General features: G+C 45.5%; 1 protein-coding gene across 4 annotated transcripts in view; it reads left to right on the top strand.

The window, feature by feature from the left end:
- Positions 1-13,078, top strand: part of TNNT2 (troponin T2, cardiac type) — a 283,358-nt gene that overhangs the window by 162,310 nt on the left and 107,970 nt on the right. For 3 of the 4 annotated variants that reach the window (XM_083173182.1, XM_083173185.1, XM_083173181.1), the window contains one exon: positions 11,779-11,802. The exons of the other annotated variant lie outside the window; for it this stretch is intronic. In XM_083173182.1, the coding sequence (XP_083029308.1) occupies positions 11,779-11,802 (24 nt within the window). The remainder of the gene's footprint in view (positions 1-11,778; positions 11,803-13,078) is intronic. 4 annotated transcript variants of the gene reach the window in all.

Below are 13,078 nucleotides of genomic sequence, written 5' to 3' on the forward strand. Positions count from 1 at the left end.
CCTAGGGAGCTACTACCACATAAAGGAAGAATGTAAGATTTACTCTAATTTATTTTTAATCCGGAGTTAATGCCAAAGTCTTCTATTATCCCCATGGGCAATGCCAAACGGTGATCGTGAAGAAATAATAAAATATCGTCGGCATAGAGGGCGATACAGTCTTCTCTAATGCCAATTTTTAAGCCCTGGATCAGTGGATCTTCTCTGATCATGCATGGCAACGGCTCCATCGCTATAGCGAATAATGCCGGTGACAGTCGGCAACCTTGGCGAGTGCCACGTTCTACTTTAAAATTAGAGGAAATAAATTTATTGACTGACACCCTGGCTTTTGGAGAAATGTATAGCAACTTCACCCAGTTTATGAAAACAGGGCCAATCAGTGGCAAACGCAGGATTTTCAGAAGGGGGTTTCCAGAGGGGCGGAGCAAAGCACGGAGATGGACACTTAGGTGACCCAGTATATGCCGGGTCAGTTAAAGTATTATAGATAGACCAAATGTATAATAATAATAATAATATATATATACATACAGGGGCGTCAACAGCTGTGTAGACCCCTGGGCATAGCAATGTATTGGGGCACCTACCGATCTTCCAGCGGTAGGGGTGGGGGTATTATATCAACCGCTCAGCATGTAGGGCCTGGATCAGTAATTTCCACTAATTACCCCTTTACTGTATAGATGGTGAGAGATGGGGTGGGAGAAGGGGGCATTGGGCTGAATGAAGGGGCCCTGATACATAACTTCCAGGGTGGTAGAGGATGTTTAATATGCAGAGGAGGGGTGTATAGTGGAGTGGGCTTATTATTCATAATTTTCTGGTGGGAGGACAGCTTGCGTGACTGCAGATATCTCCAGTTCCCAGAAATAGATTTCTTAGATTTTAATGGAATTAAAAACTAGAGGATCCCACCTACCAAATGGTATTGGGGACTAGGGGATCAGAGTTCAGGAGGCAGAGCAAATCTGCCAACGAGTATATAAAACTACATACCAGGTGTGTGGAGCTGGAGCAGTAACAAGCTGCTGGAAGGCTGATATTTCTGGTTCTGGGAACAGTAGAGACAAGCTACTAGTGTTCATCAAGGGGGGAGAGTCCCAGCTTTTGGAATATACCCCAAACTAATATCAGAGAAACTGTAAGTCAGAAAGAACCTGAAATATCTGACTGGGAAGAGCAATTAACAGGCTTGGATGGGGACCACTGCTTTGAAGTCAGATATCTCCGGTTCCCAAGGGCCGATTTTTAAAATTCTTGTACCCATGGAAAGAGGGGACCCTCAGCTTTCAGTCTAGGGCCCTTAGACTCCTGGGGGGGTTTCTGGGTACTCAGAAACCCCCCCTGCGTGCGCTACTGCCAATGCCCGCCCATTGCATAGCTGCCCACAGAAAGTCCCATTCAATTGTATCGAATGCCTTTGCAGCATCGAGAGAGACCACCACTGAGTTAACCTCTTTGTTTTGTGAGAGTTGAAGTTGGCCATATAGTCTCCTCAAGTTGGTTGTGGTTGACCTCCCAGGCATTAAGCCTGTTTGGTCCGCATGGATGGCTTCTCCTATGACCCTATTTAGTCTAGTTGATAAAATTTTAGCTAAAATTTTGATGTCATTAGTTAACAGGGAAATAGGCCGATACGAGTCCATGTTTTTGGGGTCCTTGTCTTTCTTCAATAGAATTATAATTAAGGCTTCTGCCATACTGGCTGGTAGTGTCTTACTGTTGTATAATGTATTAAATAGATCTAAAAACCTTTGTGAAAAGAACTTGCTGTATTTTTTATATAGCTCATGTGGTATACCATCGAGACCTGGTGCCTTACCTCCGGGGATCGATGATATAGCCATTTCCACCTCAAAGAGGGTCAATGGACTGTCCAGCATCTCCTTAGCTTCACTTGAAAGTCTTGTTGTTTTCTTTACCCCGGACAGGAACACTTCTATGTCCTCGGGGGGCCGGCTCTGCTGGGAAGCCTATAAATCCTGGTAGTATAGCCTAAATTTCTCTGCTATCTCAGGGGTCTGATACACCACCTCCCCCTCAAGGCTATGGATCTCCACCACTGTATTCCCAGGCTGGTCTGTTCGTGTGAGGTAGGCGAGGAAGCTACCAGGCCTGTCCCCGTTAGCATACGTGGTATGTCCCGCGAAAAGTTCTTTATATGTTGTCTTTTCTACAAGGCATCTCTGCCAGGCTTCCTGGGCTTTACTCCACTCCTATTTACTTTCAATTGTCCCATCACTCAGGTATTTATGCTCTAGAGTGTTACACCTTAATTCCAGATTCTGTTCCTCTTTCTTATATGAGGCTTTTAAGCCTGAAATTTCTTTAATCAAGGTCCCTCTAAGGTAGGCTTTGAATGCCCCCCAGATATTTTCAATCGACCCTGAACCCCTATTTTTTTCCATAAACTCTTGCCAGGAGGATTCTAATTTATCTCCTGGTTCTAAGAGTGTTGTCCAGAAGGCATTCATTTTCCAGTAGGTGAACCCCTTAATTTCCCCTATGTCCACTACTATTTCCAATGGCGAATGATCTGATATTCCGCGAGTCCTATAGCCTATTTCCTGAATGCGAGGGAGCATAGGCGTACGCAGCCCATTTCCTTAGGGGGTGCACCATTGCTACTTAGTGAATGATCCTGAATCAGGCCCCTTGTTCCCCTCACTGCATTCTCACACACAGCGCACTACTTCCTCACAGTATATGTCACACACAACCTTATTCACTTGTCCCCAGTCTCTGCACACATTACCTGCAGGCTTCAGCCAGGAGCCAGCCTGCCACAGTTCACTAGGTAGGCTGCAGCTTCACTAGTCCGTCTCCACTTGAGCACAGGACATGTCAGGGGCGTGACCTAATCACGGACCTCCGTGGCCACGCCCCCTTTAAAAAAACTTGTGCTGAAGGAGCCCAGCCACTGCAGCCAGGCCAGCGCAGGTACTGCTAGCCAGCCAGGGTAGGGGGCACTGTCGCTGACAGTCATTAGAGGTGCTGCAATTGTGCAGGGGGTGCCGGTCATTAGGAGGTGCCTGTGCACCCCTGGCACCTCCTGTGCGCACGCCTATGCGAGGGAGCCAGTCCTCTGATACCAGTGCTAGATCAATTCTAGAAAAAGCGTCATAGGAACTGGAGAAGCACGAGAACTCTTGCACACCAGGATGTCGCTCGCGCCATGCATCCCTTAATCCCATTTCACTGATTAAAGATGGAAAACACATTCTCTGCGGGCCCAGGGGAGTGTTATTGCGGCTTTTCCTATCAAGTAAGGGATCTAGTATATTATTAAAATCCCCTAGGATCATAACTGGGATATTAGGGAAAGTTGCCATAAATTCTGCCGCCTTCTTTAATATCTCATATTTGAATGGCGGAGGTATATATACTGCTAACAGTCGAAAAACTAGCGAACCCAATTTGCATTTCATAAACACGTATCTTCCTGCTGTATCTACCTGTAATGTATCTTTGGAAAATGGAATGCCTTTACGGATCAGAATAGAAACCCCCCCGGGAAGAAGATGTGAAAGAGGAGTGATATGCCCAGCCTATCCAGGCCTTTTTGAGAGATAAAAGCTTATTGCCCACGAGATGTGTCTCCTGTAGGCAAATGATATCTACAGCGTATTGCCTAATTTGGCGCATTAACAGCGCTCTTTTTATTCTATTATTCATACCCCGTACGTTCCATGACATAAAGGAATATTTTGCTAACACCATGCTATCGTGGGTAGAAAATGGGCCCAGTGTAGCATAACTCGTTTTGTATGGCTATAAAATACAGTAAACCCCAACGCCTTGTACCCCAATCCCTCCCCCCATCCTGCATGCCCTTCACCCTTCCTGACATGCCTCATCCAAACCCTCACCCACCTAAACTCCCCCCCCCCACCCCACAAAACCACCCTCCCCTCCTACCCCCCCCCCCCCCCCTTTTTTTTCTTTTTCCATTCTTTTCTTTTGGGGACAATCTATGTAATGACCACGAGCTGGGGACCCGCCCCCACCCCTTTATATACCCTATTACCCCCGGTGAACATTCCTTTTACCAAACACACAAACCCTAATTAAAGCAAGCAAGCAAGAGCAAGCACTCCAAGCAAGAGCAAAAAAAAAAAATATATATATATACAATATAGAAATAAAATAAATACCATAGATTATCAGGCTTTGATATAGTAGATAGGCAATTAACATAAGCCGCTAGCTGTTCTAGATAGACCCCCAGATAACTTGTTATAAACAACAGCTATCCAGGGACAGAGCCACAAGCATAAAACACAGCCAAACTGCCTGATACAGAGATACATATTCCCACTCTACTCGTACCCTTGACTGCAATATTTAATCTCTAGACAGTACGTGCCTATCCGACAGCAAGCAGTTGATTTACCAATGCCAAAAGCTCTTCCATTCATATGCTCCAGCTTTTGTTACCTTTGTTGTCTGCTCATATCCAAGGGTAAAAGCCTCAATCAACTAGCACACCCAAGCTGCTCTATGCAGCTATACATTTTCCCGTTGTCTCAGATAGCCTTAACCATACCACAATTTGGCCAGTCCCCTATAGGGAAGGGAGAGAAGAGGAAAAAAAAAAAGCAGAAAGAAAAGAAAAAGAAAAAGAAAAAAAAAAGAAGAACATTTGGGGTTATCTGGTTAGTGTTATCTTTCTCGGTGATGTCCATTTTTTGAGCCTCAGCTTTATCAACTAGTGTTCATCTGCCTGCCAGGAAAGCTACCGTCCAGCCAGTTTGCAGCTTCTTTAGGTGTGTTAAAAAACTTGGTTGAACCATGGTGTATAACCCGAAGTTTTGCTGGAAACAGCATTGAGTACTGCAGGCTCAGATCCCTTAGTCGTTTTTTAATAGGGTAGAACTGAGTCCTTTCCCTCTGTACTTCCCCAGCGTAATCCGGAAAAATGGAGACCTTCACATTGTCCCAAACCGGGGAGCCCTTGTCTCTGGCCAATTTCAGTATTAGGTCTCGGTCTGAATAATGCAAAAGCTTAATAATAAAAGTACGAGGTGGTGACCCTGAAGGGGGGGCACGCATGGGTAGTCTATGAGCTCTTTCTACTGAAAAAAATTTGGAAAAAATCTCTTGACCATATGATTCGATCAACCAGTTCTGTACAAATTTTTCAGGGTATTGGCCCTCAGCTTTTTCAGGTAGCCCCTCAAATCTCAGATTTATTTTCTGCTTAATTATATTCAGATCATCCTGTATTTTTTCAATTTTATTTTGCAAGGCGGCCCTCGCTGGCAGCTAATGCATCCAGTACTTTTTGGATTGAGGTGTCACTCTGTACTGTAGACTTCTCACTATCAGAAGAGGTACCAGGGGGGGAGCTTTCCCCTCTGGGGGCAGATGGTGGAGTTGCCGGGGGTCTAGCGAATTTTGCCAGGCGATTTGCGGCAGTGGCATTTTGTGTTTTCCCCATGGCTTCAGCCGACAAAGATAGTTCACCTTATAAGGAAAGGAGGGAAGAGGGTATACTTTTGACGGTACTTATGTAATATCTGGGCTCCCGTTTTTCTTATGAGACAGTGCCCCCTCGCGGGGCTCGCTGCGCTCGTCACGCTTCGGGCACGGTGGCTCGCTGCGCTCACCACACTATATAAAATCAACTCCATGCGTAGTTGGATAGTGGGGGTATGAAAAAATGGGGTGCATTTAACATGGGAGCCCAAATAATACATAAGTACCCTTTTGACTAGCCGCAAATAAGACCGGGCCGGTTAATGAGGCCAACAGCATGTGGCCAAATTCTGTGCTATAGGGAATATCAGGCGTCCCACACAACTGTTTACTGGCAGGGTACTGGTGACAGAAAAAAAAATCAAAAAACAACAGGCTCATACAACTGTATCTCATGCACCAATAGGAGGGCTACCTCTAGCCCAGTACCTCACTCTTTTTTGCAGCTGCCCGAGCTCCAGGTAGGTTTTGGCTGTTAGCCTACGTGCTGTCCTGTGAAGACCTGTGACCCCCGACAGGCTGCCGCTTCCCAGTCTCCTCTACTCGTAATATGCCGCTGCCGTGCTCTCTCTCTTTATACCGTCCGGGCTCCCAGGGAGTTAGGCTGCTGCTCTGTTTGAGATGTCCTACTGCTCCCGCGGGCCACCGCTTCACCAGCTCCACGCCTCGCTGTGTGCTGCTATCGCGCTGTCGGCACCGGCTCCCTCACCGCTGTACCGACAGGCTATGCGTCTTCTTCCGTCTTCCGGGCGCTACCTCTCCACGTCACAGATGCTGAGCGCCAATACACGCCGGACTCCCGGCACCCACAACGCCCTTCCACACCGAGCAACCAGATCCACCGCAGGTACCCAAGTTTGTTTTAAACTCAGGCGGGCTGTTTGGAACGTTCACCTGGGGGGTTTAGCAGACAGTAGCACCCAGGATGGTGGAGCGGGAGAGGACTTGCGACCTACACCCTGCTCGCCATGGTCACGCCCAATTTATTTATTTACTTAGTACTCAAATAGGAAATACTGTATTGAGATGCTAAGAACATTGTTTTAGGATCCAGGAATTTAGGGAGGAGCTTTTATCTCACTCTATTATACTTATAAAGATTACTTATAGCTGTAGCCATTACAGCACAGTAAAATAAAAGCTGTTCATTATACTTAGTATGTAAAGTGCTTACTCAAAAATGGAAAAACTATATGGAGATGTATTTTGGCATCCAGCAACTTGGGGAGGAGCTACTATCTCTATCCAATATAATCATAGCAATATCCCTTATTGCTGTAGTTGTTACAGCACAGGACATTAAAATCTGTTCATGCTACTTAGTATGCAAAGTGCTTCTTATTATGCAGAGTGCTACATAGTACTCAAAAAAGGACAAACTGTATGGAGATGCTAAGCACAGTGTTTTGGCATCCAGGAACTGAGGGGGTTATTCTGTTTGGATCGGTCCTGTCCGCGGTCGTGACGACAGCACACCGCTCGCGGCCAGAGCTTTCCGATCAAAAACTCCTGTCCGCACGCACACAGTCAAAGTGGGCGTAATTTGGGCGTTTTTAGGGGAGAGGCCAGAAAAGTGGGCAAAACTGGGCGTATAGCTGGGCGTACACGGGGGTGTGTACTCAAACTGCATGGAGGGACATCCGCTTTGCTCCTTGAGCGCTCAGGACATTTATGGCCCTAAACAGTCGGACACCAAAGAGTGCTCCATACCACTCTTAGATAGACCTCCCGCCTGAGTACGCCCGCAATGGGGCTGCTAATTAACACGAAACACACCTAAATTACATACATCTGATCCCAAAATTAACAAATGCTGCAGGCTATTTAGTGAAATAGCTCATTTGAGTACCTGCAAGCCATACACAGCCCTGAAAGACATTGGAAGGTTCACATTCTACACTTGTAAGCATTTCAAGGTAGGATTTCTTTTTATTTATTACTCCAAATACTGTACACATTTTTGAATATGTGGCATTAGGTCTATTTTAAGCATCTACAGCCTTAATGCAAGTGTGCCTGTCATGTTATGCCAACAGGATACACAATTCATAGGAGTCGACATGTGTCAACTTTCTCAATGCAACACAAACATACACTTCACATTATTTACAGCATGCAAACAAACAACAAAAATATTACAAAAATACACATTGGGGGACACATAGAGAAAACATTTCCACATTAGTACACATTAAATATACATGTACTGAGGGTTCAATTGTAGACAAATTAAGGGTGACAAATGAGGTAATCATAAGCAAATCAAACATCACACTTAGGATAATTGGAAAATTGTTAGAAGGCAACTTCAAAGGGAAATCCCTTTGAAGTTGCCTTCTAGCAATTTACCAATTATCCGAATAATTTCTGGTCCATACAAGTGACGCATATGCTACCCTGCTTGAACGTACGCTACCGCTTATGATCAGACCAGCGCTCTGTCTCCGAGCGCCAAGGTTAAGAGCCGTCCGTGCACGGCAGCGTATGCTCAAATGCACGCCACTCCCTATTGTCGTTTTATCTGACCGTCTGTGTGCGGGTTTTTCTATGGGCGGACTCATGCTCACCGAAAGAATTCGGCATCTGGTCGGACGGTCCGTACGCACAGCAGACAGACCGAACTAACCAGAACAGGGGCCTTAGGGAGGAGCATTTATCTCTCCCCATTATACTTATAATGATATCACTTATAGCTGTAGCTGTTACAGCACAATACAAATAAAAGCTGTTGGTGCTAGTATGCAAAGTGCTATTCATGGTGGGTCTGAATTAAGTAAGTTTTATTTATATAGCGCACTTTCTCCAACAGGACTCAAGGCGCTTAATTAACAGGCCCATTACAGTCTATGGGAAAAATGTGTCCACTTTGCATCCTGATATCTCCGGTTTTAGGTATCCTAGAGACTCATGTCTGGTACCATATGAAAAAGGAGACTCTTGGCTTTCAATGCACACAAGTGATACCAGCAAGGAAAGCAGCAAGCAACCACCAGTGGGATCCCCTCCAATTGTCTGTCCAGCTTCATTGACTGTGAAAAGAGCAGTCTCCCAGGGGAGGGGAAATGGGGGAGGTGGGGGTGACCAGCTAGCATTAACCAGCGTCTCATTACACTAGCTAAAACATTAACAATGGGAAAGTTGTGTGAGCATCTAAGTCCCATAGCCAATTCGGCCAATGAGCTGCTGGTTGGAGTGATAATCTGTCCTTCTCTAATTATATAGTGCTAATTATATAGTGCATGTGTTACAGTGTCAGTAGCATTTATGTAAAAGCATGCTGTTATAGAATTTATATAGCTTAACCCTAAAGAAAAATTTAAATGGGCTAAAAGCTTAATTTTCCTGCTTTTGGTGGTCCAACCAGCTCAGAACTGAGCTCTTATGGAAGGGAAAACATTTAGCTATCTGAGGATATGAACACTAAGTTTTTGAGACCCCCACAAGGCATCAGAACCCATGGTGGGTCTGAATTAACAGGCTATGGTCTATATGGTCAATGGGGAAAATGTGTCCACTCTGTATTAGGGATAAGCACGTTCGGATCTCTGAGTTCTGAACTTCTGACTGTGGCTCGGCTGTTCCCCACAAACTCAGATCCTGGAATGAGGCAAAACGCCATCATCCCGCTGTCGGATTCTCATGAGATCCGGACCCTATATAAGTCCAAGCAGCTCCGTGCCATTTCATTCTAGCATGGAAAGGGAGCAGGACGGACGTGTCTGGTGTCTGTCTGAGTGGAGAGTGGCATGCGGTGTAGTCCTGTTTAGGGTCGCATGGGGAATGGTCCTGTGTGGTGTCTTGTGCTGACAGCATGCACAAGGGAATTACACTTGCTGCTAGGGCTGTAGAATAAACAATTATGTGATGTTCTGTGTAGTGTCCTATGAGGCTAGTGCTGTGTGGTGTCCTATGCTGCTAGTGCTCAGGCAATACTGCTGCCCTGTCTGCCATATAAGTGGGTGCTGCTGAGCCCCTTAAGAAAGGGGTCTGCTGTGTTCTAAAAAGGGATGCCATTGTCCTGTGCTGTCCTGGTGTAAATCTGCATTTGTTTGGAGCACTGTGTGCTCCAAAACTATTTCAGTTCAGCAATATTCTTGGGATATACAGTATGCTGTGAATCAGGGATCTGACTGGGCCACTCCAGAAGGTGTATTTTCTTCGGTTTAAGCCATTTTGTTGATCTACTTGGGTCGTTGTACTGATGCATCACCCATCTTAAGTTGAGCTTTAATTGGTGGACAGATGGCCTTAGGTTCTCCTGAATCAATTTTCCATTGATGATAGCAATCTGTCCAGGCTGAGGCAGCAAAGCAGCCCCAAACCATGATGCTTCCTCCACCATACTTCACACACTTTTTTTTTCTCCACACACAGGTCAGTATACAATGTAGCGGTGAGGGTGTTTCGATGGCGAGGATGGCTTATTTCCAGTGAAGAAAAGCCACCATTGCCGTCAAACCCCCTCGCTGTATTTAATGTTAGGGAGAAAAACATGCCATCAGAGGATGGCGAGGTTCCCCTTAAGTGGTGAGGTCCACCCCAAATGAGGCCAGTCCAATGCATTTGGTGGAGAGCCCCGCTGTTTTAATGGCCACACTCGCCATTTCCACCTTGCCGAATGGAACCAGGAAGGTGGAAAGGAATACTCTGAAGGCAAGCTATCGGCACTGCTCGCCATCATAGCTCACTGTCAGGGGCATTGGATACCCCAGTGTTGCATGTTCCTTCCAAACAACTCAATTTTCTGTCCACAGAATATTTTGCCAGTAGTGCTGTGGAACATCCAAGTGCTTTTTTGCAAACACCAAACATTCTGCAATGTTTTTTTGTGGACAGCAGTGGTTTCCTCCTTGGTGTCCTTCCATTCACTCCATTCCTGTTTAGTGTTCTACGCGGTGGTGGCTCTTACCCGTTTGGAGGAGGGGGGCTGCCACAATGTGGGCCCCCCCCTCCGCTTCTGCCCACCTAATCCCAAACCCACACAACCCTCTTCTGTATGAGTTTCAGCTAACCTTTTGTGGCTCCAGATCCTGCTTTTAGGTGCGGACTTCTCTCGTTCTTCATGCTCTGTACCTGAAAATCACCCCGACCAGAAACTCACTCGACCAGGAACAAAGGACAAAAAGGATGCTCACTATCCTGACTACATTTACAAACCTCCCCCCCCCCCCCTTCTTTGCTAAAACCCACTGCTCTTACCTCATTGGCAAAACCCCAACTGAAAATACTGTAAGTTGAACTGCCCTCTCCTTCTCCCTAGCTCTTAAACATTTTCATCATATTCCTTTGCTCCTCCTTCCTTGACACGTGTGCATGCGTATTAGGATTCCTTGATCATATATATTCATGCATTCAATGGCAGCAACATTTATAGCAATTTGCTATTGCTATCGCTAGTGTTTGGGCTATATACTTCTTAGATTGAATAAATTTGTCTTCATTTTCTTTGTTTTAATTTCAATACATTTTAGTATTTACCTTGTACTAATAATGTTAAAACAGAAACATGATTATTTAAAACAAATGTTCACTTGTCTTCTTGATATATCCACAAATGTTTTCGGTACTTGTGTATTATCACGGCTCCACAATATTGAGTCGCATGACTTTCCATCGCATCGCATGCCATACACCCGATGCACACCGTTGCGATGCGATTTTAAATTGTATAAGCACCCTACACGATTTTAAATTGTATAAGCACCCTAATGGGTGCTTGCTATGTTAAATGCACCCCCAGTATGAATGCCAACCTGTATATAGTGTGGCGAGCGCAGTCAGCCACCGAGCCCGAAGCGTGGTGAGCGCAGCGAGCCCCGCGAGGGGATGCGTATTACTTTACATGTATTTCGCGTCCCCTCCCGGGGCTCGCTGCGCTCACCACGCTTTGGGCTCGGTGGCTCGCTGCGCTCGCCACACTATATTAAATCAACTCCACGCCGACGTGGATAGTGGGGGTATGAAAAGGTTAGAGGACGCATTCCACGTTCATAGTGGGGGTGGCGTGGGGGTCCATTTAACATTGTAAGCCCCCATTAGGGTGCTTATAGAATTTATAATTGCATCGCATTGTATGCCATATACAATGCCATACAATTTTAACATTGTATGACATCGGGGGACATCGCGGAACATCGCATCGCATGCCTTATGGTCTGCGATGCAATGGGCGCTGTGATAGTACACATGTTTTCTATCTTAATGTAGAAGGTGAAGATAATGCCTAATCACAATTTTATGAAGTGTACAGTATATTTCCTTTAAGTTTATACAAATATTTATTTGTAATTTTTACAGGTCTGTCTGAAGAACATGGAGAAGGTAATGACTGTAATAAAAAAAAAAACATGACAAGTTACCATGTACTGTATGTAATTATGGGGATATGCACTTACATTCACATTGCTTATGACTTTTTTTCGTCATTTTTTCCGGCATGTTTTCTACGCCGTTATTATTTTCACTTTCTGCATACTGTATGCTGTAAAGTTTCTTCTTCTGCATTTACTGTGCAGTATTTGCACTATGGTGCGATGTCCGTCCGTTGTACTTTTTTACAGCACATGTGCCCGCCATGTCATTTGCTAACATGCGCAGCTTCTGGTTTCTGATGCCACGGCTCTTGATTGCGCCCAAACTGTATGTTTGATTGAGTAAATAGTCAAAAATAGATTGCAGAACCTAAATAGTAACAAATCTGGTACTTGTGTATTATCACGGCGCCCACTCCGCATAATGTGTAGAGGGCCATTCTGCTTAAAAAAATCACATTGCATCACATTGCATGGGCCATTATAGGACCATGCAATGCGATGTGATTTTTTTTTGTAGTTAATTTATTCACTGCTCATGTCCCCAGGCCATCTCATCGCATGGCATCTCACCTCCCGAAAAATCTTATGCGATCGCATGCGATGCGATTTTTTAGTTAATTTAACATAACTGTTCTTATGTCCCCAGGCCCATCTCATCGCATGGCATCGCACCTCCCGCAAAATCGCATTTATGGGTTGCCATGCCATGCCACACACTTGTATGGCATGCAATTATGTTTGAATGACCCCCCCACGATCCGCGCCACCCCAAAGCGTGGCAAACGGCGGCGGAACACGTCCGCCCGACCTTTTCATTCCGCCACTATCCACGGCGGCGTGGAGTGGCTTTTATATAGTGTGGCAAGCGGCCGCGGAATTCATGTAAAGGAATCCACGTCCCCTCGCGGGGCTTGCCTCGCTACACTCGCCACACTATATAACATCAACTCCACGCCGACATGGATAGTGGCTAAACAGATCCTCTTCTCGTTCAAACCAAAAGCAGGTGCCTCACAGCTCCTTCTACATCACCCAAAAAAGTGTACCTCCTCCCTGAAGCACCTTTACCCCCTTAGAAGCTGTGCCTCAAAATTCCTCATCTCCCCCCATTATTGTGTCTTCTTTATTAATACAATTTGGGAAACATTTGCCTTAATTCTAAAATTGAGAGCTGGAGACTCTGTGCGTCTTAGAGCATACAGCAAGTGTGATAAATCTGTATGCTCCTATGGAAGAGCCGACACCATGCAAAAATGGGTGTGGCCTAGATCCCAAAAGGCTAC

The sequence above is a fragment of the Crinia signifera genome, chromosome 2 (genome assembly GCF_055691185.1).
Source record: "Crinia signifera chromosome 2, ASM5569118v1, whole genome shotgun sequence".
In the NCBI taxonomy this organism is placed as follows: domain Eukaryota; kingdom Metazoa; phylum Chordata; class Amphibia; order Anura; family Myobatrachidae; genus Crinia; species Crinia signifera.